Source organism: Oncorhynchus tshawytscha, linkage group LG05 (assembly GCF_018296145.1).
Source record: "Oncorhynchus tshawytscha isolate Ot180627B linkage group LG05, Otsh_v2.0, whole genome shotgun sequence".
NCBI classification, from domain to species: domain Eukaryota; kingdom Metazoa; phylum Chordata; class Actinopteri; order Salmoniformes; family Salmonidae; genus Oncorhynchus; species Oncorhynchus tshawytscha.
In genome coordinates, this window is record NC_056433.1 from 51919607 (window position 1) to 51945407 (window position 25801).

At 42.4% G+C, this 25801-nt stretch overlaps 1 protein-coding gene across 4 annotated transcripts in view; it reads right to left on the reverse strand.

Annotated features, from left to right (window-relative positions):
- Nucleotides 1–854: 854 nt before the first annotated feature.
- Nucleotides 855–25801, reverse strand: part of pip5k1ca (phosphatidylinositol-4-phosphate 5-kinase, type I, gamma a) — a 79581-nt gene continuing 54634 nt past the window's right edge. For 2 of the 4 annotated variants that reach the window (XM_024421284.2, XM_024421287.2), the window contains 13 exons: nt 23562–23714; nt 21672–21971; nt 21114–21313; nt 20905–20988; nt 19393–19441; nt 18105–18189; nt 17296–17457; nt 16968–17139; nt 16412–16444; nt 15884–15997; nt 14270–14492; nt 4951–5037; nt 855–2971 (listed from right to left, as the gene is read on the reverse strand). In XM_024421284.2, the coding sequence (XP_024277052.1) occupies nt 2966–2971; nt 4951–5037; nt 14270–14492; nt 15884–15997; nt 16412–16444; nt 16968–17139; nt 17296–17457; nt 18105–18189; nt 19393–19441; nt 20905–20988; nt 21114–21313; nt 21672–21971; nt 23562–23714 (1668 nt within the window). In that variant the 3' untranslated portion in view covers nt 855–2965. The remainder of the gene's footprint in view (nt 2972–4950; nt 5038–14269; nt 14493–15883; nt 15998–16411; nt 16445–16967; nt 17140–17295; nt 17458–18104; nt 18190–19392; nt 19442–20904; nt 20989–21113; nt 21314–21671; nt 21972–23561; nt 23715–25801) is intronic. The other 2 variants (XM_024421285.2, XM_024421286.2) reach the window with 2 other exon arrangements.

Below are 25801 nucleotides of genomic sequence, written 5' to 3' on the forward strand. Positions count from 1 at the left end.
AGCATGTTAGGAGAGCATTTTCCAAAACCCTAACCCTTAATAACGTTAGCCTAATTCTCCCAACCTGCTATGTTAATTCTCTTAACCTGCTGTGTAAGTTCTCCTAACCCGCTACGAAAGTCACTTCCTGTCGTAGCTGTAACAATATATGGGCAGGTAACAGTGCAAACAGCGTTTGAGAGCATGCATGATATTTTGTTAGAACAGGGAAATTATGGACCAATGTCAAAATATTTCCTAAGGACCTCATATTTGATATAATAAAAAAACATGATTGATTGCATAACACATTTGAACATTTTCCCTCTGTTGTATTGTATTGTTATAGCAGTACTACTTTTCAAAAAGCTGTAAAGTGTAAACAGTCCAGTAAGTATGATCTCCTTGTGGGCCACGCCCACCATAATAAATTAGCTCAGATGACAACTGACTGGTAGACTCAAACATTTCTGTTTTGATGAGGACCAATCATAGTAGTGTTATGAAACATTTTCTTTATACCTTCCTCATTCACCAGTATTGCTTCAGATAAGATGGCATAATTCAAAAGAAAGATATTCTTGGGTAGCGTGCCTTGAACATCATGTTGCTATTCTCACCAGTTGAAAATACTGAATTCTATACTAGGCTAGTCAATACGCTTCTCTTAAAATGTATCTTCTGTAACCCTTCTTACAGAATAGGGGGGAAAAGGCCACACAAAAATCAAGACCTGCACAATTATGTTTTTCACAGCATGCGCTGAACAGCAGCACAAGAGAGACACATGGAGGGAATTCCCTTGCTTGCAAACATCAGCAATATAGACATGGAAGTCACCAGACAACTTTGGAAGCATGGACAAATACACTATATCATAGACATAGAACTGCTTTATTTTATATTCATTCTCATCGTAAGAGTCCAAACACACACAGACATACAGCCATCTATTTATCCTCGTGTATAAATAGATGAATATACACAGATATACATAAATACATATTTCTGATATGCATATTCATTTTTAAACCATGCTATGTCTCTGTAAAGGAGGGCACACTGTGATTTGAAAACATGTACACTAAACTGGTACAGTAAAACTGACAACTCTTCAGTAACAGATATCATACAAAAAAAAAAGAAAACAGCTGTGATTTATAAACCATAAATCGAGCTGCATCATGTCAACACCTTGAAGAACATGGTACAGTAAATCATGTGTAGCTCTTAATCATTTCCTGCCAGCAGCAAAAAATGTAATCAAATAAAAATAATATTCTCCAATTCAAATGGAAAATATATTTATAATCTTTATATATGTATTTATAATTGTATATACACATTTTCTGTCTCACAACTACAGTATTGAAAAAAAGGACTTGAAAATAATAAATACAACAGCACTACTATGAAAAAAACATCAATATGATACGTTTTAATTTCTCAATAAGGCAATTAAAACTAAGACTACACCTGTACTGTACAACATACTGCTGCTATGGTCTCTTGATGACATGGACAACAGCAACTGATTACAACTGGCCACTGCACATTATGATAGAATGATCAGTATTTTACAAGTTTTGACATTGACGCCTTCCGTCCCGCACAGACATACAAACACACCAACTAACTTAACAGCCAAGTGTGAAACAGAAAAGGAATAAAAACATATTGAAACACAACTTAAACCTTAAAACATGGAATTCACATAAATACTATAACACTAATCCTATACCAGATGATTGTGATGAAGACCTCACTTTCACATCTGATCATGGTTGATACATAAAAGTGCTGTCTAAGAGCAGTGTGAAATCCCTCTTAGATGAACTATTACTAAATAACAGAAGTATTAATTAATTCTGGACATACGTGATACGGTGAGTGTTTTGGCTTAAGTAATCAAATCCATTAGCCTAAATCCCCTCCAGCAGAGCTAACATTCAGAGTCAAGTTTTGACTGCTGAAATATTGGTATTTCATGACATTAACACAGCTCAATGAATCATTATGCTTAGAAAATGATTTGTTTGCATTTCTCTGAAAGTTGGGCAGTTCTGGAAGACTTTGTAATGATGTAGGATTTTGAAATTATTGACAATACCCAACCTTATTTAGTGTTGCAATGATCTGGTTTTGAGGCTAGAAGCCTGTAGCAATACTGTGATAGAAATGGCAAAATAAATACATAACAACGAATAAACAAACCTGTAAAATAATACATTAGGCTTATGAGATTTACCAAGTCATGTTTTCTGAAACACATTCTATAGAGCATTTTTCATCAATTGGAAATAAAGTGTTCCCTCTCCAATGGTAAAGTACCATTCAACATAGTGGTAAAATACCATTCAACATAGTGGTAAAGTACCATTCAACATAGTGGTAAAATACCATTCAACATAGCGGTAAAATACCACTTCGATAGCGACGTTAAGATTGCTGCTAGAGCTACAAAACAACGTTAATATTGCTGCTAGAGCTACATTTGAAGCACACAACATAACTAAATATATTCACAGTACTAAAAAATGTCTGAAAAAAGTGCACAAATAAAAAAGATTTAAAAAACAATAATAAACTAAGAAAAAACACAATATAAATTAACATGATATCAATGAAATACATGTGACCATTTGACTGTATTGACATTTGGGAATGTGAGAGGATTAGCAGAGTTGCCTCAATGCCCATGTTTTTATGGGGCATGCTAGATGTGTAGCCTAGCAATTTGAGTTCCTGCATTTCTTCTGGTATGGCAATTTGGGGTTGGGGTGGGTTGAAAGGAGGGGAATCGATCATACATTATCATCACCACTGTGACTACGGGATGTCGAGGGGGTTTCCTCACAGTATTTAGTCTGTTTTGTTTTTGTATCCATGGTTTAAAATACAGTTCTGGATTGGAATGCTTCCACTGCCTGCCAATCAGAGGCCCGGGGATCAGTCTGATGGCTCCTCTCTCCACGGAATCATCCTCTCAGCTCTACGGAGGAGTGTTTAAGGTTGGTGGAAGGAGAGGGGGAGAAAAAAGAGAGAAATAGAAGTTGTAAATCTTTGGTACATAATCCTGTCGAGTGTAAAATAATCTATTCTTCCCCCACAGCACGATATAACTGAGGTATAACTCTTATCAAAGCACATCTATTGATCGAAGGTATATCAATAATTTAAAGGGAAAGTCAGAGGACATAGTGAAAATAAGAGGGTAGAAAAATGTAGTATTTTCCTCTCAAATGAACATCCCCTCAACACAACTAAATAATGCATTTTTCCATGACTGCTTTTACATTTGTATTCATCTATGCATAGACAAACCCCAGGAGACAATCTACTTCCACTAGGCACTGTAATGCCATGTCCCACGGCTCTGATTCCACTTATTCCTCTGGCAGCTCCTGTCCCTGGGGGACGTGGAAGTGACGATTCTCTGTGTGTCTTCTCTATGGAGAATAATGAGACGGGGGAGGAGTGATTGTTCAATCCACTTCTTCCTTGCCACATACGAGTGCAGTGGGCTTTGACCAGGGGTTTGCCAGCCTGCTACAGCTCTGAGCTTCTACAACTACTGCAGCTTAGGATTGTTAAAATACCCTGCACAAAAAAAAGCTCAGAGGGTGTAATAGGGTCATTTCATCTTCCCAACAAGATGAGAAGAATGGCCTTTAGTAACACTTTATTTGGATAGTTTCAAGTAGATGGTTTGTAGATGTTCAGTAGCTGTTCAATTACTGTCAACAGCATTTCAACTAACTATCCACTAACCCTAGCCATAACATTAACCTTAACCATTATCCTAACCCTAAATGTAACCTTTACCCTTGTTTTAACCTAGGCTAACAATAACCGTAGCATGCAGTTGCTTATCAACAGATAGTATAACCATCTGTAGATCATCTATATGGGACTATCCAAATAAAAATGTGACCTGGACTTTAATCATGACATTTGTCAATGGATTCATATATGTTTCTTTAAGAAGAAAATGAGTGATTGCTTATCCATCTCCACCCAACCCTTGCCGGAAACTAGAAGCCCGTAATGGGATATGTCTGCTCAACTTTCCAAAGCCGTAAAAGCTTTAGTAATAAGAGTTTAATTTATAATTTATCTAAAATCTCAATTACAGAACATCCATGGGATTTGGCACCGTGAAAATACCCAGTGAAATAAAATCTCAATTAAAATCTCAATTACAGAACATCCATGGGATTTGGCACCCTGAAAATACCCAGTGAAATAGAAGTCATCAGTAATATAACGGAGTTTGTACCAAGGGATCAATTATGGTGTCTCATAACAGTCGTTTCTGATCATTTGTGCAGAGTGGATGAAAGAGGATCATCTGAAAGCAATACTGTCATATTATATGGACTCAAGAACAAAGAAAACACAGTTATTGGGTTTCATAGAGGAACTGTACAAATCAATTTATTGCCATACTTGCCTATATTCATCTGACCATCTGCTTTGTACTTTATGTGTCAAAGTGATTATATGTTGGTCAGTTGTTTCAGAAAAAACAAATGACATTGACAACTGTAGCTGTGTGGGTTTGGGATCTGGCAATGGTGATGCATGAGCCAGGAGGTGGTAGGTTGCAAAATTCTGCTTACTTTCCCAAAAATCCCTGGTTCTCCAGAAATCCTGGTAGGGAGGCGCTTATTCCTGCTTATTCCCTTCTGATTCCGGGAATCTTCCAATTGGGATTTCGGGAAAACCTGGGACTTTTGGGAAAGCTACTGGAATTTTGCAACCCTAGCGGAGGAGACATGTACCAAGTTGCCAAACCACATGCAGCCAGACAGACCCAGGGTTGTGAAGAAACTGAACAGCATGCTGGGTGTTGCATGGTGAAAGGAGGGGGAACCAAATGGTCATAACTGGCACGGCCATACTGAGTGGGCATGACGGTTGGGCCAGCCAATACACACTGGTACTGGAGGTGTAATTCATACTACTTACTGTCTCGCTCTCCTCCCCATCCGGCAAGGTCTGAGACTCACTGCCGTAGTGCAGAGGGGAGTACACCCAGGTCTTGTCCTCAGGGGGCTGCACAAATGACACAGCAGAGGGCGCCAGAAAGAGGGGGCCATTGGATGCAGCACAGAGAGAAGCAGAGGCAGGCAAGAGAGATAGACAGGACAGGAAAACAAGACAGGCAGGAAAATAAAATTAGAAATGCAAAAGGAGGAAATGCCATTACAGAAAGTGTGAGCTTGGAATATAGATGAGCCTAACCATAGAAATTTGAAAGTGAAATACTAGCAGTGAAATCCTATTGGAATACAGCCTAGAGCAGGGGTCTCAAATCTTTTCTAGCATGACAGCTAAATAAATAAAAAAAATAGGCATATTATTTTCTTCTACTCTACCCTGCAACTCTTCCCAGGTCCTTGGTGTACAATATATATTTGTTCTGTCAATATACCAGGTAAAATAATGCTTAATAAATAACTAAGTGGGACCCATAAAGTTATATTTAGTATTTTCCTAAATTATATTTTCTCAGTACATTTCTTCCAGGTTTGGGATTTTTAAAATTAGTTTTACAATTATTCATAGAGAAACATTGAAAATGTATGTTCTGAGTCCATGTCAATACTTAAAGGCCCAATGTAGATGTTTTTATATAATTTCTGGGTAACAATTAAGTACCTTAATGTAATAGATTTCCATTCAAATTGGCAAAAATAGCTTTTTAACATTTGTTTTTTAATCTCAAGCAAGAGGGGGGGGGGACTAAAAACAAGCTTATTGGCAGAGAGGTTTGGAACTCTATTAACCAGTTTACTGCATGGTGATGTCACCATAGGAAGCCGATGTTTGCGCCCATGCAAACCTGTTGATTGGAAAGTCATGTGTAGATTGTATTTTCAACCAGCAACTATGAGGAAATAACACTGATACAAGTTTAATCAGATGTTGTACAATATGATATAAAACACAGGCAAAACTACATTTTGACTGCACTGGGCCTGTAAATCACATCAGGAGACAATTTTTTCAGTCTGAAAAAAATATATATATATATATAACATTTAGATTTTTGAGAGTAATTCACCTTTAATTGCGCATCTAGCAAGAGAGGCATTTGTAGGTCTAGGATGTTTCTGCTGCAGCACATGTCATGGCAGAGTTTGTGAAACAATCACCACCAAATTGATACAAATAATCATGATATAGTTCTGTCAGGTAATACTACTTTGCAGTTAACATTTAATAGTTTTTTAAAAAGTCTTCTGTCTACCCATAAGACAGTTATCATTAGCATTGCTAACTGACTGCATTCAGAGTGATAGACAAACGCTGGCACCAAACAGAAAATTAATTGGCAGATATTGTGTTATGTTTGGGTTTTTAAGCCAATAGTGACTAACCAAGGGTGGGATAATGTCAATGTGGCTTTGATTGGATTGTAGCCGGGAGCTTTATGTTTATGACAGTATGCGATGGAACACATGATAGATTGGCGAGCTACTCATAAGTGGGCTGTGAGCTTGCAATCTACCTGTTGGAGACCCCTGGCCTAGAGGTAGACTACTAACATGTACGAACATCCACATTACATTCAAAAGAATGTTAGTTCTTTCCTGCTATCACTTTCAAAACTCTTCATTTGTAATGCTGGCTGGGAGGCCTATGCATGTGACTAAGAATTGCTTTCTATGACTATGCTATTTAAAAAAAGCCATGGTGAAGTGGACAGGAAACATTTGGAATCTGCAGTATGTATCAGCCAGAAAACAGGGTGGGAGTGGGTGGTTAGCGGTGGGTGGAAAGCGAGCATGCCATCACTGCCAACAGCCAAAAGGACATATTCTCCCAAAGCATCTCCCCCCCCCCTTTTTCTTATTATGTGCATTAAGTGTTTAGCCCTGTCAGAGCCTCAGCGCTGCTCAGTCTCTGAGGCAGTGACCGTGGCCCTGTACGGTACTTTCCCTTTCAGAAAGAGCAGCAGCTGCCACACACTGCCTGTGATGACGTAGTTGGAAGCGGCACTGAGGTTTGACGTCACACTTGTCGCTCACACACGCTCTTACACACACACACACACACACGCCACACTCACAGCGCAAGAGCTAACACACCATCCACAGGGAGACCCCTCAGGTGGAGAGAGAAAGTGAGAGAGGTGGGAATATAGGGAGTGAACGAGAGACAGATGGCCTCAAATGAGAAGCCAGAGCCCCCTCCTGTCACTCAGCCGCCTCCTCCCTTCTTTCCCTCTCTCTCTCTCTATAAAGCCGGCCATGATTTGATTCAACATGAAGAGGAACAAACCCCAAGGGGAGGAGGAGGTATATAAATAATATTAACAAAGACGTGATATGAAGGCAGAACAAAAAAAGACCATGACCCTTTTGTTATGAGAGGAAACACATGACATGATGAAATGAGAAAGGTCTAGAACAATACGTAGAGCATATAATGTGTCATGCCCTCTTACAAATCAAGTATCCCTTGAGAAAAGGAATATCAGTCCATAATGGATCTTGTCTAATTTTCACTGACATCTTTGGAAAACATTGAGAAGATCAACTGAGGAATCAGTACAGTTACAGCACTAAGACTCAAAGTAAGGAGACTGGGGGACTAAGCTACAACAACTCCAGTCACAGCTATAAGCCATTGATATTTGTATAAAAAGGTGCAACTAACTGAAGCATTGACTAAGCAGTTAGCAGAGCTAACAGCATGTCCCACAGACTTACACTGCATCTGAGAGCTGGTCTGAAGCTTTCTCCTCCGCAGGACAGGAGAGAACACCCAGGTTCTCCCTGCAAGCTGACAGCATCCCCACAGAGAGATGGGATACACCAGAGAGGGCAGAGGAGAGGGGTGAAAAGGATGGAGGGACAGACAAATGAGACAAAGCTGGAACATGGAGAGAAATTAAAAAGGTTAAGTATAGAGGTGATAGAAGAGATGATTGCTGGTTTGACTGTGTTACGGTGAAGGGTGACGAAATTAAATGTCAATCAGCCATGATCAGCCATGATGATGAATAAGTCAGGTGCTTTCTTTCACTCTCTCACTCTCCTCTCTCCACCTTGAAGGCGTCAGCATGCCTCAGTTCGGCTGGCGCCTAGCCGAACAAGTGTGCTCACATACTCCCTTAAAACACCTTCGCTTGAAAAACTAGGGGGGAAAAGCACCAATAGTACTATGCCCAAAATACGAAGTATACATGCAGTGGACACTATATCCGTGCTTTAGGGCCCATAATGCAATTCCTCAGAAAATGGGCTTCACAAGTTTTCAGATTTGAAGACAATGGAGGAAAATATGCAGCCGAAGTCCGACAAGAGTGGATACAAATTCATTGCTTTAACTAATTATCAAAAATGTTGAGCAAGGTTATAAAGTAATGACTTTTCAAATAAGTTACATTATGTTGGCTGACAATTTGTTAGCTATGCTATCCTTACGAAACGCATAGCATTACAGCAGTATGTACCAGTATGTTTGCTAGTTACTTAACGTTTGTTGGCTACTAATACATCGAAATTGTCAGGCAGTATATTAATTTGCTATTTAACTAACTACCCAACGTTTATTGACGTGATTATTCACATCATTCTTAGCTAAGTGGTATAGTCGTTGTGCGTTTCAATGGACATTGTTAATTCTGGCTATCTACTCCGATTTCAGAGCACTCTCGCACAGAATAACTCAACACCTGTTGAATGTGGCCGTTGTCAGTAAACGTTGGCAAAAAAAAGCGTCATTAAATTGGTGCCAGCAGCACAGTTACAGTCACCAACGCTCTGGATAGCATGAAAACAGCCTAACCAGCTCTGCTAGGGCGAGTAAAATGATCAGAGTGAGGTGTTAGTCATTTGTTATGCTAACAAGCTAGCAAGAGGTTGCATAGCAACAGCATCAACATCCGGTAGACAGGCGAAGCTCTAGTACTCTCAACTGAAACGATACCTTTCGCTTACAGTATACTAAAATTAACTAATAGCAGTGGTGTAAAATACTACTAAAGTACTACTTAAGTAGTGCCTGTTCTTTACTATTTATATTTTTGACAACTATTACTTCACTAAATTCCTAAATAAAATTATGTACTTTTTTGAAATGATTTTTACTTTTACTTTTGATACTTAAGTTTATTTAAAACCAAATACTTTGACTTTTACTCGGTAACTCTCACTTTTACTTGAGTAATTACTCTTTAGGTATGTAGTATACAGTATGTTAGTATGGGTATTAGAAGACAGCTCATCTCAAAATAGTCCGAATGAATCTAAAATATCTCAAGAAATCTGTCAAATGTTTACGTTTTTGCCGAAGAGATATTAGTCGCGCAATTCTACATCTAACTAAGATGTTTGGTGCAGTATTTTTCAATGAGAAAATGTGCATGAATACTAGTCGTCTTTCATAGAATGACAAAAGACTTCCCTACTGTTGACCAATCACCGACAAGGGGCGTAGACTTTGACTCCGAACTTAGACTTGTGTGAACAGCCGAGAAAGCCCTCACCGATGTCCAAAACGAACAAAAACGTCATAATATATGCACAAACTCTACCGAACTGATTTATTACTGTTACCAGTAATAATGAATCTCCATGGAGGCTAAATATGCTAACATGTGCAAACCAAAATAAACTAATTGCAAAGACAGTCAATCCAGCTCAAAAAGTTATACATATATAGGTAGAAGCTACCGAATGTCATTTTTTGTGAGTTTGGACATTTAAAAGCGAATGTGAACGAGAGACATTGTGCCAATGAAAAACATTGACGCATGCTTGTCTGAAGGAAGAACAGTACTGGCTCTGAAGCAGCATGTGTAGGCCTAAATGCTGTCTCTGTGTGGAGTCTGGAGTCGCTAGGGCAAAGGTCTTGCCTGCTCTGCTCTGAGAAGATGGGAAGGAGCAGAAGGGCCGAGAACAGAAAGGAGAAAAAATGCAAGGAAATCAAAAGATAGCAGTGGCAGCTGTACAGATAACTCAACCAAAGGGCTTTGACTTCTCAAACAGAAAGCTTACACAATTCACTAAGCAAAACATTAAGAAATATAGCTGGCTACATTCTATCTATGATAAACACATTTTTTTTTTTTAAAGACCTTGCTTTTTCATTGTAAGCTCATTTACTTGTGTGGCTGAAAGTCAAATAGCATTGAACTTCTGTTGTCATCTGATGAAAATTAAGCTATTCTCTGCCAAATGTGTTGCACTAATGTATTTTCTGTGAAGGAAAACTACAGTTGAAGTAGGAAGTTTACATACACTTATGTTGGAGTCATTAAAACTCGTTTTTCAACCACTCCACAAATTTCTTGTTAACAAACTATAGTATTGGCAAGTCAGTTAGGACATCTACTTTGTGCATGACAAGTAATTTTTCCAACAATTGTTTACAGACAGATTATTTCACTATCACAATCCCACTGGGTGAGAAGTTTACAAACACTGAGTTGATTGTGCCTTCAAACAGCTTGAAAAATTCCAGAAAATGATGTCATGGCTTTAGAAGCTTCTGATAGGCTAATTTACATCATTTGAGTCAATTGGAGGTGTACCTGTGGATGTATTTCAAGGCCTACCTTCAAACTCAGTGCCTCTTTGCTTGACATCATGGGAAAATCAAAATAAATCAGCCAAGACCTCCAAAAAAATGGTAGACTTCCACAAGTCTGGTTCATCCTTGGGAGCAATTTCCAAATGCCTGAAGGTACCACGTTCATCTGTACAAACAATAGTACGCAAGTATAAACACCATGGGACCACGCAGCCGTCATACCGCTCAGGAAGGAGACGAATTCTGTCTCCAAGAGATGAACGTACTTTGGTGCGAAAAGTGCAAATCAATTTCAGAACAACAGCAAAGGACCTTGGGAAGATGCTGGAGGAAACAGATACAAAAGTATTTATATCCACAGTAAAACGAGTCCTATATCGACATAACCTGAAAGGTCGCACAGCAAGGAAGAAGCCACTGCTCCAAAACCGCCATAAAAAAAAGCCAGACTACGGTTTGCAGCTGCACATGGGGACAAAGATGGTACTTTTTGGAGAAATGTCTTCTGGTCTGATGAAACAAAAATAGAATTGTTTGGCCATAATGACCACCGTTATGTTTGGAGGAAAAAGGGAGAGGCTTGCAAGCCGAAGAACACCATCCCAACCGTGAAGCACGGGGGTGGCAGCATCATGTTGTGGGGGTGCTTTGCTGCAGGTGGGACTGGTGCACTTCACAAAATAGATGGCGTCATGAGGGAGGAAAATTATGTGGATATATTGAAGCAACATCTCAAGACATCAGTGAGGAAGTTAAAGCTTGATCGCAAATGGGTCTTCCAAATGGACAATGACCCCAAGCATACTTCAAAGGTTGTGTCAAAATGGCTTAAGGACAACAAAGTCAAGGTATTGGAGTGGCCTAAGACAGGGAATTTTTACTAGGATTAAATGTCAGGAATTGTGAAAACAGAGTTGAAATGTATTTGCCTAAGGTGTATGTAAACTTCCGACTTCAACTGTATATAGTTACACATCCCTGATCACTCTATTGAAGCAAAAAAAACACTTGACTTTCAATATAAAACGCAAACCCTGTCAATAAACAGCCGTACTCCTGCTTTCTCCCGTTGTGTTATTTACAAACAAACACGTGACTGGTGAGAGAGCAAAATTGCAAGATTATGTTATAATGCGTTCATTGCATCAAATGGTTGTTTTATGCAACAGAAGAGGGTTGTTATAACTCTATTGTGCCTGTGTGAACTGAAAATGGGCCTGACAGGAGATTTCCGATGTCTTTGGGTGATACCACATTTCAGAGCATGAGTTAATGTTTCTGTTCTATAAGGTACCAGGGAGAGATGACTCCAGGGCCAGACCCTGGTCTCTACACAATGACATACTGTCTGCTGTGAATTATAAGTATCTTTAATACTAATCTTAAGCTTGTGACCCATTCTGTACATCTGTTGGTTGTCATGAACATCCAGGAGGATGGACTTGCCTGTAAAAATGTGTTCTCAGTGATCACCATAAAGTTTGATTGTTTTGAAGAAATGTAAGAGTTTCTCCTTTCGATTACAATATTTCCACCACACTTGCGCAACTGTTCTGGGGAACTATGGTAAGCTTCATACTGTAAAATAATGTGACAAGTGAAATAAAGAATGAGATCTGCTTAATCTCCTAACGTACTGCAAAAGTTGACTGCAGGTATTTACTTAAAGTAAGCTACAAATATGAACATTTATTGAAAAACTTAAAATAAATAGTTTCAAATGGTATTGACGGTAATTGAAAAACCATCCTGTGGCTATTTCCAAATGCCTCGGTATACAGTATACCGACCAAAGCCCAGTGACTTGATAATAAATTAATATTTCAGGCTGTAGCCACTCAACAGGGGCTTGTGGGGCGTGTGAATCTTCCCAATGCCTGCTCTGACCAGAACAATCACTTAAGCCCTCTCTCCAAGGGCTCTCGGAGTAATGTCCACTCTGTCTCTTAGGACTGGTGTAATATCCCATGAAATGTTTTGATGAAGAGTCATGTCTGTTTTTACCAGTCAAATAATCATTTACCAGTCAAATAATGTTTATGCTACCCAGAAGACAATCCTCTGTTTATGCTGTCTACTAGTATTTGCTTCATATATTCATACGACATGGCCGTATTGTACAACCTCATAGCGTGCTAGACTACAGCCATTTAGAAGCACTCTACAAATAAAATAATGTTCCATTAAAATACGAAATGACCTCATCTGTGTCTGTTGGCTAAAATGTAAATGACCACAGGTGCATACTGCATAGAGACAGAGGTGATATAGTGGTTGTCTAGGAGTGTTGCCTTGCTGTTTGCTACAGATCTTCTCTTTGTGTGTCTCCGCGTCTCTATTTTCTGTCTCCTGACCTGAGCAACTGCACACGAAGAGAGAAGCAGAGCAGAGCAGATGAAATGGTCATAAAGACAACAGAGAGCTGCTAAACAGACAGACAGACCTACTGGGCCACAGTGTGAGGCGTTTTGATTGCAGGAGAGACTGTCCACCAGTCAGAGCAATACCAGAGGAGACTTCCCTATCCGGCCTTCTCATCCCTTATCACCAGAGACTCATCCATTAATGCATGGCTCTGGCTCTGAAATCTGTCGTAGAACCTAGCATATGGAATTGTTTTAAGATGGTCATACCAAGGATCATTTAGCTATTTGATTCCGAATTTTAGGACCCCTATGTATAAAAATATATAAAAAATAATTTGATGAAACATTGAATTTGGCCTTGTTGCTTTTAGCCCATGAAACGCATTGAATAACAGCTTCATACATGGATAAACAGACAGTCAAAAAAAAGAATCAAAAGGGAGTTTAGTAACGTTACCCAGGTAACTTCAGACTAGTCTTGTGGCCCTCCTAGAGACTCACCTTTCCATGGAGGGGTCATATTAGTAACCGTTCAAACGCTACAGATGTTTTCGTGAGAAGACTGATTTTCGGGATGTCTCATGGTCTGACAAACCCCTCTCTAGCTATGTCACCTTTCACCGCAGATATGGAAGGGCGATGTCGGGAAATGCGGTGGATTTAGACGCATCCAATGCAGAAAAAACCCACATCTCTAGCTTAAACTGATGGATTTTGATGGGGATTTTGTTATTATGCTAGTTAGATTTCCACGGGGACATCAACTCTACGGTTAACCCTTAACCCTCTACAGACTCACCCTCTCTGCTCCCTCTGGGGTCCAACTGTCAAAGCTTCTGTAGAAAGGCATCCAACTCAGAGACTCACACATTCATAGCATCCCATGACCCAAGGCTAACAACACACACTGACCATTTGCATTACGAGTGGCAATGATGAGTTACACACATGGACAAACAATATTTGACAAAGCAAAAATGGAAATGATGGCCAATGGAGATGTAAGCTATCTGTGTCTAGTTTACCATCTGCTGTTGTCTGTATCATTTTAGTGCAGTATGCCTGCTGACTGACAAAACCTAGAATCTATTTAGTAGCTAGGATACTGTAGTATTTAGCTATTTACCATGCTGTAAGTGGGCTGTAAGCCTATAGACGTAGGGCTAGGGGTATTTAGCGTCCATCATAATTGTGCCTTGTGTGTGTGTCCAGGGTTGTATTCATTAGGCACCAAACGTAAGACAACAGACTGAAACAGGCAGGGACTACCTGGACATTGATTTCCGTTACAAAATGTTTTCTGCTGCATGCCCTAAGGAATACGACCTGTGTGTGTGTGTGTGTGTGTGTGCTGAGCCAATGAAAGCACAGCTTACAAAGTAGATGTCTGTGATTGGCACGTCATCCTCGTCATCCTGTGAGGCTTGGCTGGTGCATCCGGACCCAGACACTGTGCTGCCCCGGCGGTCCCGCTCAGCCTCCACAACCACAACCTTGGGACTGACAGTGGCCCCTGGGCCAGGGGTCTCAGCAGAGGCTTCAGCAGGGGCCCCAGAGGCTGGGGGAGAGGCAGCAGCAGAGGCTAATTCTGGTAACTCACTGAGAGAAGAGACAGGGGGGGGGGGTCAGACACACCTGCTCATACACAACCACAGATGTGATAAGACATACTGTACATACCTGTTCTCTAACACACACACCTGCTCTCGCTCTCTCACGCACAGGATAGAATAGCTGTACAGACAAATGATCAGGGCCACTTCCTATTAAGCCCTTCCAATGAACAAGAACCAGCCCAGCCAGGCAGAGCTGAGACTGACCCGTATGATCAGAAGGATGGTTTATGATGACAGCACTAACCCAGACTTACAGTACCAGATGGCGTGGTGCCACGCCACCACAATCCCTCTATTGTCCAGGCCCAGATCATTGCCTATTAGGAACGACTTAAGCTGATCCCAGATTGCTTTCTCAGCCTTGTGTGTTTAGAGCTTACGCTGAAAAACCTGGAGCCTGGCGTTCCTAAAGAGCAATGACAGCATCTCGGACTCAGAGACAGACCTGATTGGTTGGGAAGAAGTCTTTAAAATGGGTGGACTTGATGTTGCCATGTAGCCATGAACCTTGCACTCGCTCTCTCTTTTATTCTCTCTTGCCCTCACCTCACTCTCTCTCTCCCAGCAGGGGAGTCTCTGAGGCTGCTTTGAGGAGCCGGGTCTCCAGATGGCTAATTCCCCAGTACCCCGTTGGCCTGCCTGCCCGCTTCGCCCTTCTACCCCAACCAGCCCCCCTGAGGCCATATGTTTGGCCCTGTCTCAGCATCTCAGCCCAAGCCCCAGACCCTCTGACCTAGTTCCACGACTTTCCCAATGCACTCCTGTCTGCCTGTCTCACCCTTTTACCCTGTCTCTCACCCTACTCCACTCTCTTAACCTAATTAGATGACTGCTCCTGAGAACATCCACAGGCAGCGCTTATCTGCCCATAATAATGGATTTATAGCAACAGCCCGCAACTACTCCAATAACCAAATGGGACTTAGAGTAATGTGGGGACTTAATATCATCGCCGCCCTATCAACCATAATGGGAGCATGGCTCCACCACTTCCCAGAGTGCAGTGTTGGCTAACCAAGGTGTTATCCTGTCTCAGGTGAGACATTTTCAGTGTATTTTTAGTGAAAAGTGCAGAAGCAACTGCGGCACGGTTCTTATTGGGGTCAGAGCAGTCGTAACAGGTCTGTAACCTGACAAACCCTTCAGAAAGGTAGCAACCTGGGACACTTTATACCCACAACGCCATGTGTTACAGGGAGCGCTTATATGAACCTGGAGCATGTTAGGTACCAAGATGGTGCCCGTTGAAAGGTTAACCTGGTTTCAGCGAGTGTGTTGGATGCTAGGTGTGCTGCTCAGTAGAGTTGAGCCTGGCTTTTCAGGGCTTTGTGTGATACATCTTGGTCTATGTAGAGTAAGGCTGAGGCTGTGTACCTGGTCTCTGGAGAGGGCTGTGGGGCCGTGATGGTGGGCTCGCTGTCGTGTCTCTTCACCTCCACCTCCACCGTGATGGTCTGCTGCTCCTCCTCATGCACCTCCTCCTGAGTCCTACACACAAACATGCGTAATGTAAGTACACACGCACATACAGCTCCAAAAGTATTGGGACAGTGACAAATCGTGTATCGTTTCGGCTCTTTACTCCAGCACTTTGGATTTGAAGTGATACTATGACTATGAGGATATAGTTCAAACTGTCAGCTTTAACACACACACACACACACACACACACACACACACACACACAAACACACACAGGAAATGCAACTGAGCGACAGGAAGGGTGGTCACATCCATAAAAACACAGACCAACAGGCATACCTGACACACCCTAGTGTAGTAGCCTTCCTCACTGGTCAAAGACAGAATGACTAGCGCTGTAATAACACTAAACTACCAAGTCCTTTATACAATGGGATAAGTTGTACATTTCATACAGGCCATGCAGAGTAGTGCTCTTACCTCCCGTCATGGCTGACAGACTGGGTGTGCCTCCTGTAGAGAAATAGACGGACAGAGAGACCACTGTAAGTTAATGGTGTTATAAGCCAGGGAGGGGTACATAAAATAGGCTCTATAGCTTTGACTGTTCAACACAATTAGTTATTGTTGGTTATTCGGTCATGAATATAACCATTATATTATGAACTGGGTGGTTCGAGCCCTGAATGCTGATTGGCTGAAAGCCATGGTATATCAGATCGTATACCACGGGTATGACAAAACATTTATTTTTACTGCTCTAATTACATTGGTAACCAGTTTATAATAGCAATAAGGCAACTTGGGGGTTTGTGGTATATGGCCAATATACCACGGCCAACGGCTGTATGCAGGCACTCCCCTTAGCAGTGGTATATTGGCCATATACCACACCTCCGCGTGCCTTATCGCTTAAATATACATCTTGACTTATTTTCTTCTTCTTGTTTTTTATTTTATTCTCATGAAAAGGACATGCTCCACATGCGTCATGAAAACATGCTCCAGAAATAGGACATTGTGTCCATAGTGGTACCTTCTCTCAGAGCTGTTGTTCTGGTACCTGTAGCGGGGGTGCTCTGCTCCAGCGTCCGAGGGAGACCTCTCTGGGATGGACAGAGAGGTGGTGGAGGAGAGCGTGGTGGCGATGGAGGCTGTGGTCGCCTCCTCAAATGACGGAGGGGTGCAGGGGAGGAGGTCTGGTCGCCCTGAGAGAAAGACAGAAGGGGGAGAGAGAATCAGAACGGGTTGTCAAAACACCTGCATCCAGTCTCCGTTAACAGCTAGGTTAAAATGATAGCGCAGTGTGAAGAAGGTGGAGTATGTGATGGAGGGGGGGGTCTGCATGGTCTAGTAACCCCTACCCTCGTCCTCCAGCGTGGGGAAGCTGCGTGCTCCTCTCAGGTCGTAGATGTTGTCGTCTCTCTCAGAAGGCAGCTGGCTGGCTGACCAGGCGGCCCCGGGGCCAGTGTACTTAGTCACCGTCAGGCCCACACGGCCCTTCTTAATGGGAGAAGACTTCAAGGCTGCAGAACACACACAAGAGGAATAACATCACTAAGGGAACACTTGTCTTCTTATTCCCAAAGGGAACAGTACTGCTGAACAATTCATCAAAAATGGCCACCGGGCTATTACATTGACCCCCAACATTTGTTTTGTACACTGCTGCTACTCGCTGTTTATTATCTATTCATAGTCACTTCACCCCTACCTACATGTACAAATGACCTCTAACCTGTACCCCCGCACACTGACTCGGTACCGGTACCCTCTGTATATAGCCTCATTGTTGTTATGTTATTGTGTTTTTTACTTTAGTTTCTTTGGTAAATATTTTCTTAACTCTTCTTGAACTGCACTGTTGGTTAAAGGCTTGTAAGTAAGCATTTCACGCTAAGGTCTACACTTGTTGTATTCGGCGCATGTGACAAAAAAAGTTTGATTTGATTTGACTAAGTGTGTGTGCTTGAGTGTTCAATCTTTTCTAATACCTCCCAGTACAAAATACATAACAGAGTATTTGCAGTTCAAGCGAAAAAATACATTCATAAGACATCAAGTTAATAGCCAACAGCAACCTTCAAGCATAACAATAAGTGAATTAAGCAGTGGAAGCGGTGTGACTGTCAGTCTGACTGACTGGTAATCTAGTCTGATCAGGTCTACTCACATGAGCTCTTCTTAAACACAGTGCTGCTCATAAATTTGAAGAACCTGTCTGCATAGAAGCCAGGACGGTGGACTGATACGGTGTCCTGAGAGAGAGAGAGAGAGAGAGAGCACAAGAGCGTGAAAGAAAGAAAGAAAGATGGAGAGAGGCAGAGAAAAATGGTATGAGGAGAGAAAGACAAAGTGAACGAGAGAGCGGTAGAGGGAGAGAGAACAAAAACATGTTTAAATACAGCGTCTCCCCATATGCTGTACGTCTCTCTGCATGGCCTAGTGTATGAATCCTCTCTCTCTACAGGGGGCCAGAAGAAAATAACACTTCCTCATCCCATCCTATTATTCAGAGGTAAGCATCACTGCAGCTGAATAAATCCCGATCTGTGTATGTGTTGGTTGTGTTAACTCTGAGAATATATAGCCCTTAATCATTCACTCATTATGCTGGTTTCACAACACGTCACAGAGACAGGGTGAGAAAATAAGGTGATGTACACCAGGCTTGTTAGAGAAGAGGGGGAGGGAAAAATAAGAAAGAAAGAAAGAAAAAGAGAGAGAGCGAGAGACTGTGGTTCTATACTAGGAGCATCCTGGAGATGATGTCTGAGAGGAATGAGGGTAGGCTGAGGTGCTTGAGGTCAGAGCCAGAGGATCTGCTAGAGATGAGGAGGAGGCGGAGGAAGCTCTTACTGGGTCACTGAGTACATGTGTATTGGACAGATTCAATAAGGAGGCTACACACACACACACACACACACACACACACTACTTAGACAAGTGGCCTGAAGGACCTGTACTGTTGCACTGATACACAAGACCAAACACACACAAAAGGATACCCTGCTTCTCCTCAATAGCTCAACCTGTCTGTATAGCTGTGACTTCATCAATAAATGCATGATGGAAAAGGCAGGGTATGGCGCACACCCAGACAGAGGGGGGGGCAGACAGACGCTAGCTTGCTGTTCAATGATTTAAACCACACAGCTGGTCACAGCTGTTTGTCTGGGAGGGGCTGAGGTAAGATAGACTGTCTTGTCCATAAGAAGGACTAGGGACCAGGTGTTTTTCCAAAACACATGACCTGAGTGGGAAAAACTCTGGGCTCTGGACCAAAGAAAACCTTGACCAGTCACAAGACTTGGCCATAGAATAGCATTACATAACCCATAAGCCAGAGAAGAAAGGGATATTGGAAATGATTATGTTCATAAAGAGCTCAGATATGATTACAGAGTCCACTGTAATAAGAAATACAAATGAAGAGGGATTATGACGACCGTGAAACTCACCCCATCATGAACCATAGCCTTCCATGTGTGCTCCAGCTTCTTTATTAGCCTGGAACCGGAAAGAAATAACAGTCAAACGTTTGATATTCAAAATGCATTAAGGCCACAGAGACAAATACAGTATAAACAGCGGCAGCCATCCACGGCTACAGGCTGTTTTCTATACTGATGGAGGCTGAATATTTTGTTACTCTTATGAAGCTGGGAGGCTGGTTCTACATGACAGAGAGTGACTGAATGAGTTATAATATATACTGAGCAAAAACATAAAATGCATCACGCAACAATTTCAAAGATTTTACTGAATTACAGTTCATATAAGGAAATCAGTCAATTGAAATGTATTCATTAGGCCCTGATCTATGGATTTTACATGACTGGGAATACAGATATGCATCTGTTGATCACAGATACCTTAAAAAGAAAAGGTAAGGGCGTTTATCAGAAAACATGTCCGTATCTGGTGTGGCCACCATCTGCCTCATGCCTCTTTCGCATAGAGTTGATCAGGCTGTTGATTGGGGCCTGTGGAATGTTGTCCCACTCCTCTTCAATGGCGGTGCGATGTTGCTGGATATTGGCGGGAACTGGAACACGCTGTCATACACGTTGATCCAGAGCATCCCAAACATGCTCAATGGTTGACATGTGTGATGAGTATGCAGGACATGGTTGAACTGGGACATTTTCGGCTTCCAGGAATTGTGTACAGATCCTTGCGAAATGGGGCTGTACATTATCATGCTGAAACATGAGGTGATGGCGGGTGGATGAATGATACGACAATGGATCTCGAACACGGTATCTCGGTGCATTCAAATTGCCATCGATAAAATGCAATTGTGTTCGTTGTCTGTAGCTTATGCCTGCCCATACCATAACCCCACCATTGACATCAGCAAACTTCTCGCCCACACAACGCCATACACATGGTCTGCGGTTGTGAAGCTGGCTGGACGCACTGCCAAATTTTCTAAAACCACGAGGCGGCTTATGGTAGAGAAAATGACCATTCAGTTATCTGGCAACAACTCTGGTGGACATTCCTGCAGTAAGCATGCCAATTGCTTGCTCCCTCAAAACAGCAAAGACATCTACGGCATTGTGCTGTGTGACAAAACTGCACATTTTAGAGTGGCCTTTTATTGTCCCCAGCACAAGGTGCACCTGTTTAATGATCACTAACAGGGATGTAAACAAATTAGTGCATTTTTTTGTTGAGAAATAAGCTTTTTGTGTAAATGGAACATTTCTGGCATCTTTTATTTCCGCTAACGCAACATGGGACAAACACTTCACATGTTGTTTTTATATTTTTGTACAGTGTAGTTACCTGGGTCATATTCATTAGGACCCATACAGAAGAAAATAGGGACTTACCTGAACTTCTCCAATAAGAAATGTACGTTTTCATTTCCGTTCCAAAACGTTTCGCTACAGTGTGCCCTAATGAACACGACTCTGTATAATTGATATGATGTATGGGTACGTGTATGACTGAATGATTATTACCTGTAGGATTGCAGGATGTCTATGATTCCGATGTAGAGGAGTAGACGCTCTCCTTTCCCATTGACTGCTGGGATGCCTCCCATCCTACAGAGACAAACATGAAGAGATGAAGTGAGATACAAAAGGTGACACTGACAGAGATATACAAGGAGACAACAAGCAACACTCAGACACACACACACCCAGCCTATCACACGTCTGTCACTCACGTGTCGTCTGTTTCGATAGACTCCCCGCAGGCAGCCCCTCCCTGAATAGACTCCATGGCGGTGGAGTAGAGGGCCTTCTGGGCCACGGGCCTCTTCTCATCCTTCTCTCCTCCCTCCATCTGCTGCTCCCTCTCTGCCTGGTCGATGTTATGGACCCCCAGCAGCAAGCTGTAGTCCATGATCTTAAAGCTCTCCAGCACCTGGGAACATACACAGAGATATGGGTCCCGGTTATGGGACTGAGCCAGGCCTTTCAACCCTATGAACAGGTCCACAGGTCAATAAAGTCCTTCTTAGTGATCTTTTCTATTACAGTTCAGGGCATTAAAAAGTTAACCTGTACTGCAGTGCCATATAAAACATTTGCAACACAGTGGATGATGTAATCGCACAGTCAGGGGCATATTTCATAAATGTATTTAATTATGAACTTGCTGCTTGGCGTCAAAGAGAGTTTGTCATATTACATTTGCCCTCAACTGTAGGTTTCAAACCAGGTCAATGTATAATTTAAACCCTTATAGCAATGGGTCCGAAAACCCGGCTGGTTTTCCTCACCAAACAGTCTCTCTGCAGGGTCTTGACCAGAGCGCTGTACATATCCTGGTCTAGCATCAGGCCATCCTGCAGGTCCTGCATGAAGTCCAGGTCTTTGAAGGTGGGCTTGGCTTTCTGTCTCTCCTTCTTGGAGGCACAGCGTTTATAGGTGGAGCCCTTCAGGTCAAACTTGAGGTGCATGCGGACGGCGCGCGGTAGAACATTGTTCATGACCACCATGCGGATGTTCTTACCGCCAGATTGGATGCAGTACAGGCCGAAGAACTTGGGAAGCAGGGTGCGAGGGTTCTGGTTGAGGTTCTGGATAGCGAGAGAGACAGTGTGAGAAAAAGGCCGATGGCACCAAGGCCAGACCAAGAGCACAGGGCAGTATTGGAACAAACAGTCCATGATTTGGTACCACAAGACCAAACTAACCTTCAAAATATTCAAAACACATGAATAGGCAAAAAAAAAGGCAGAAAGCAGTAACCCAAAGCACGAGCCGTTTAAACACATCTAATTCACCCTTCAGTAAAAATATCTCCTTATCATCAATCTTCCCCTTTAAATTAGGTTAACCAAGCGACACGTTGCAAAAACATTGACCGTAACCTCCTGAATCCCATTAAAGTAATGACAGAGGAGCCTGCTCCTTATCCACTCAAAAACAACTGCTGGCTGGCTGGCAGACAGGCAGGCAGACAGACAGAGAGCAAGTGGGGGAGAGAGAGATAGAGAGAGAGATAGAGAGGGAAAGAGGGGCAACAGAAAGGGGTCGGAGGGGGCCAGAGGGGCCGCAGGACTCCAACAGCAGCCTGCTGAGGGTGCCTTCAGGCTTTTAGGCCACAGCCAGTGACCTTCAAAGGAGAGACCGACTGAGGTATGATAGAGAGTAGGAGGAAGAGAGGAATGGAGAGAAACAGAGGGAGAGAGGGAGGGAACCCATATCCTCCAGCCACAGACGACCCATCTGTCCATGAGTGGAGGAGGGCACAGCGCTGACAAGTCAACAACAGACACGTGAGAGAGAGAGAGAGAGAGCGGGGGAGGAACAACAGGGATAGAGAAAGAGAGATGTGAGAGGATGAGAACAAGTGAAAGCGTAACAGAGAATAGAGCTTGACATGGAAACATATTAAATGGGGGAGAAAACATGCAAGGAAAATAATAGCATGAGTGTGCAAAACAAGTGTGAGGGGTAAAAGTGAGAGGGTGGCACGGACGTCTGTTACATCACCATGCTTTGCATTTTGCCCCCAGCCCAACCCAGTCCTGTCAGGTGCTGCAGACGTGTAGAGTTGCTCTACTGCCTGTGTATGTGTGTGTCTCCCCACTGTGTCTCAGTCAGTCAGTCTCAGTCTGTTATGGCTTCAGGCTATAGACAACCTGCATGGTTCAGAATCTCTCTGGGCTCCTTAACTCGTATACCTAAAACACCCATAAGAATCGTACAACTGCAATGGTCTGGATCCCAAATTGTGGAAAAGGTCAGTGTAAATGTGTGAGTCTTCCTGTTCTCATGTCATAATGCTCTGTTGGTACATGAATGTCCACAAGCTTAGCCCCACCAGGAACCTAAAATAGAAAGATGGACATACATGGAGCTGTTGCTATTTAAACAGAGTTCTACTGAAGTGTGACCAGCATGGCTAACAAAGGCTCAACAACATTCTGCTTCTGTTACACAGTGACAAGGGCCTTACAAGGCTTGATGACCTCCAGGTATCTGCAGTCTAGACCAGGAATAGGCAACTGGCCACCCAGGCCCTCTGATCAATTTAGTCAGGGTCTCAACTTACTGCTGCGAGGTAGAATAGTAGAATACACACGGTGCAATTTTGAAATTTGGTTGTGCATCAACAGTTTCTCTCTTATGTCGGTCTGTGTGTGTGTGGGGTCACATCTCACCATGTAGTATCCAGGCAGCAGCTTCTGCAGAAACTCTGCCTCCTTGTGCATGACGGTCTTGATAATGAACTCATCGTCCTTGGTCAGGTAGAACACAGAGCCACTGGCCCCGGGGTTGGACAACTCAATCAGGGGCTCGTTACACAGGGAGTACTAGAGACACAGAGATAAAAGAACACATACACACAGCCACAGACACAGAGGGACACTGGTCAGATTGGGTAAAAGCACTGAAAAACTGAAATAAAAGAACATTTCTGTTTGAAAACAAATATCACTTTTGGGGGTTAGATATTAATCCTCCTTAGAAAAGCAGTGAATCAAGACAATAGTTTCTCCATAATCCATTACCTATGCCTTGTTGCGCTCCATTATTTTCTTTAGAGACAGCAAAACGATATCTGAAAACCCTGTCTATGTGGTAGTGGAAATGAGATGCTCTAATAAAGTGAGATGAAACGAGGACAAGCTAGAAACAACACCCTGTTGAAACACGCGCAGCAGGAGACTGATGCATAAACATCCCAATCAGACAGTATTGGGAATGAGGGATGGAAGGACGGTCGGGAGGGGAGGACGGGATGGATGGAGAGAACGGTTGAGAGAGTGAGACCCAAATGGGAGAGAGAGATGAGAAAGGGGAAAAGAGAGGAAGAGAGAGAGTGGAGTGAGGGAGACAGAGGTAGAGAGAGGACGCGAGAGTAAGAGAGAAGGGACCCTGAGTGCAGAGAGCACGAGCACTGGCCCCAGGCACTGTGATGAATCACTGAGGCAGGAACATCTCGCACACACACGTGGCCAGTCTCACACACACACTACATTTAATTTAACTGGACAAGCCAGTTAAGAACAAATTCTTATTTACAATGACGGCTTACACTTGCCAAACCCAGATGACGCTGGGCCAATTGTGCGCCGCCATATGGGACTCCCAATCACGGCCGGTTGTGATTAGAGGTCGACCGATTAATCGGAATGGCCGAATAATTATGGCCGATTTCAAGTTCTCATAACAAATCGGTAATCTGACTTTTTGTATGCCTGTTAATTTATCATTGAATCACAGCCTACTTCGCCAAACGGGGGATTTAACAAGCAAATTCGTGGAAAAAGCACTGTCGTTGCACCAATGTGTACCTAACCATAAACATCAATGCATTTCTTAAAATCAATACAGAAATATTATTAAACCTGCATATTTAGTTAATATTGCCTGCTAACATGAATTTCTAGGGAAATTGTGTCACTTCTCTTGCGTTCTGTTCAAGCAGAGTCAGGGTATATGCAGCAGTTTGGGCCGCCTGGCTCGTTGCGAACTGTGTGAAGACCATTTCTTCCTAACAAAGACCGTAATTCATTTGCCAGAACTGTACATAATTATGACATAACATTGACGGTTGTGCAATGTAACAGCAATAATTAAACTTAGGGATGTCACCCGTTCGATAAAATACGGAACGGTTCTGTATTTCACTGAAATAATAAACGTTTTGTTTTCGAAATGATAGTTTCTGGATTTGATCATATTAATGACATATGGTTCATATTTCTGTGTGTTATTATATTATAATTGTCACGTCCTGACCTTAGTTCCTTTTTTATGTTTCTGTTTTAGTTTTGTCAGGGCGTGAGTTGGGATGGGCAGTCTATGTTGTTTTTCTATGTTTTCCATTTCTGTGTTTGGCCTGGTATGGTTCTCTCAATCAGACGCAGCTGGTGATCATTGTCTCTGATTGAGAATCATACTTAGGTAGCCTGTTTTCCCCATTTTGGTTGTGGGTGATTGTTTTCTGTTTTGTGCGTATTCCTTACAGAACTGTTTTGTTTTCGTTCTCGCTCTTTATTATTTTTGTCATTTCAGTATTCAGTTTATTTTGTTTATTAAAATTAACACTTACCACGCTGCACCTTGGTCCTCTTCTCCTTTACCAGACAAAAACCGTTACAATAATTAGGTCTATGATTTGATAGAACCGTATGACTGAGCGGTGGTAGGCAGCAGCAGGCTCGTAAGCATTCATTCAAACAGCACTTTCCTGCATTTGCTAGCAGCTCTTCGCTGTGCTTCAAGCATTGCGCTGTTTATGACTTCAAACCTATCAACTCCAGAGATTAGGCTGGCAATACTAAAGTGCCTATTAGAACATCCAATAGTCAAAGGTATATGAAATAGAAATAGTATAGAGAGAAATAGTCCTATAATAACTACAACCTAAAACGTCTTACCTGGGAATATTGAA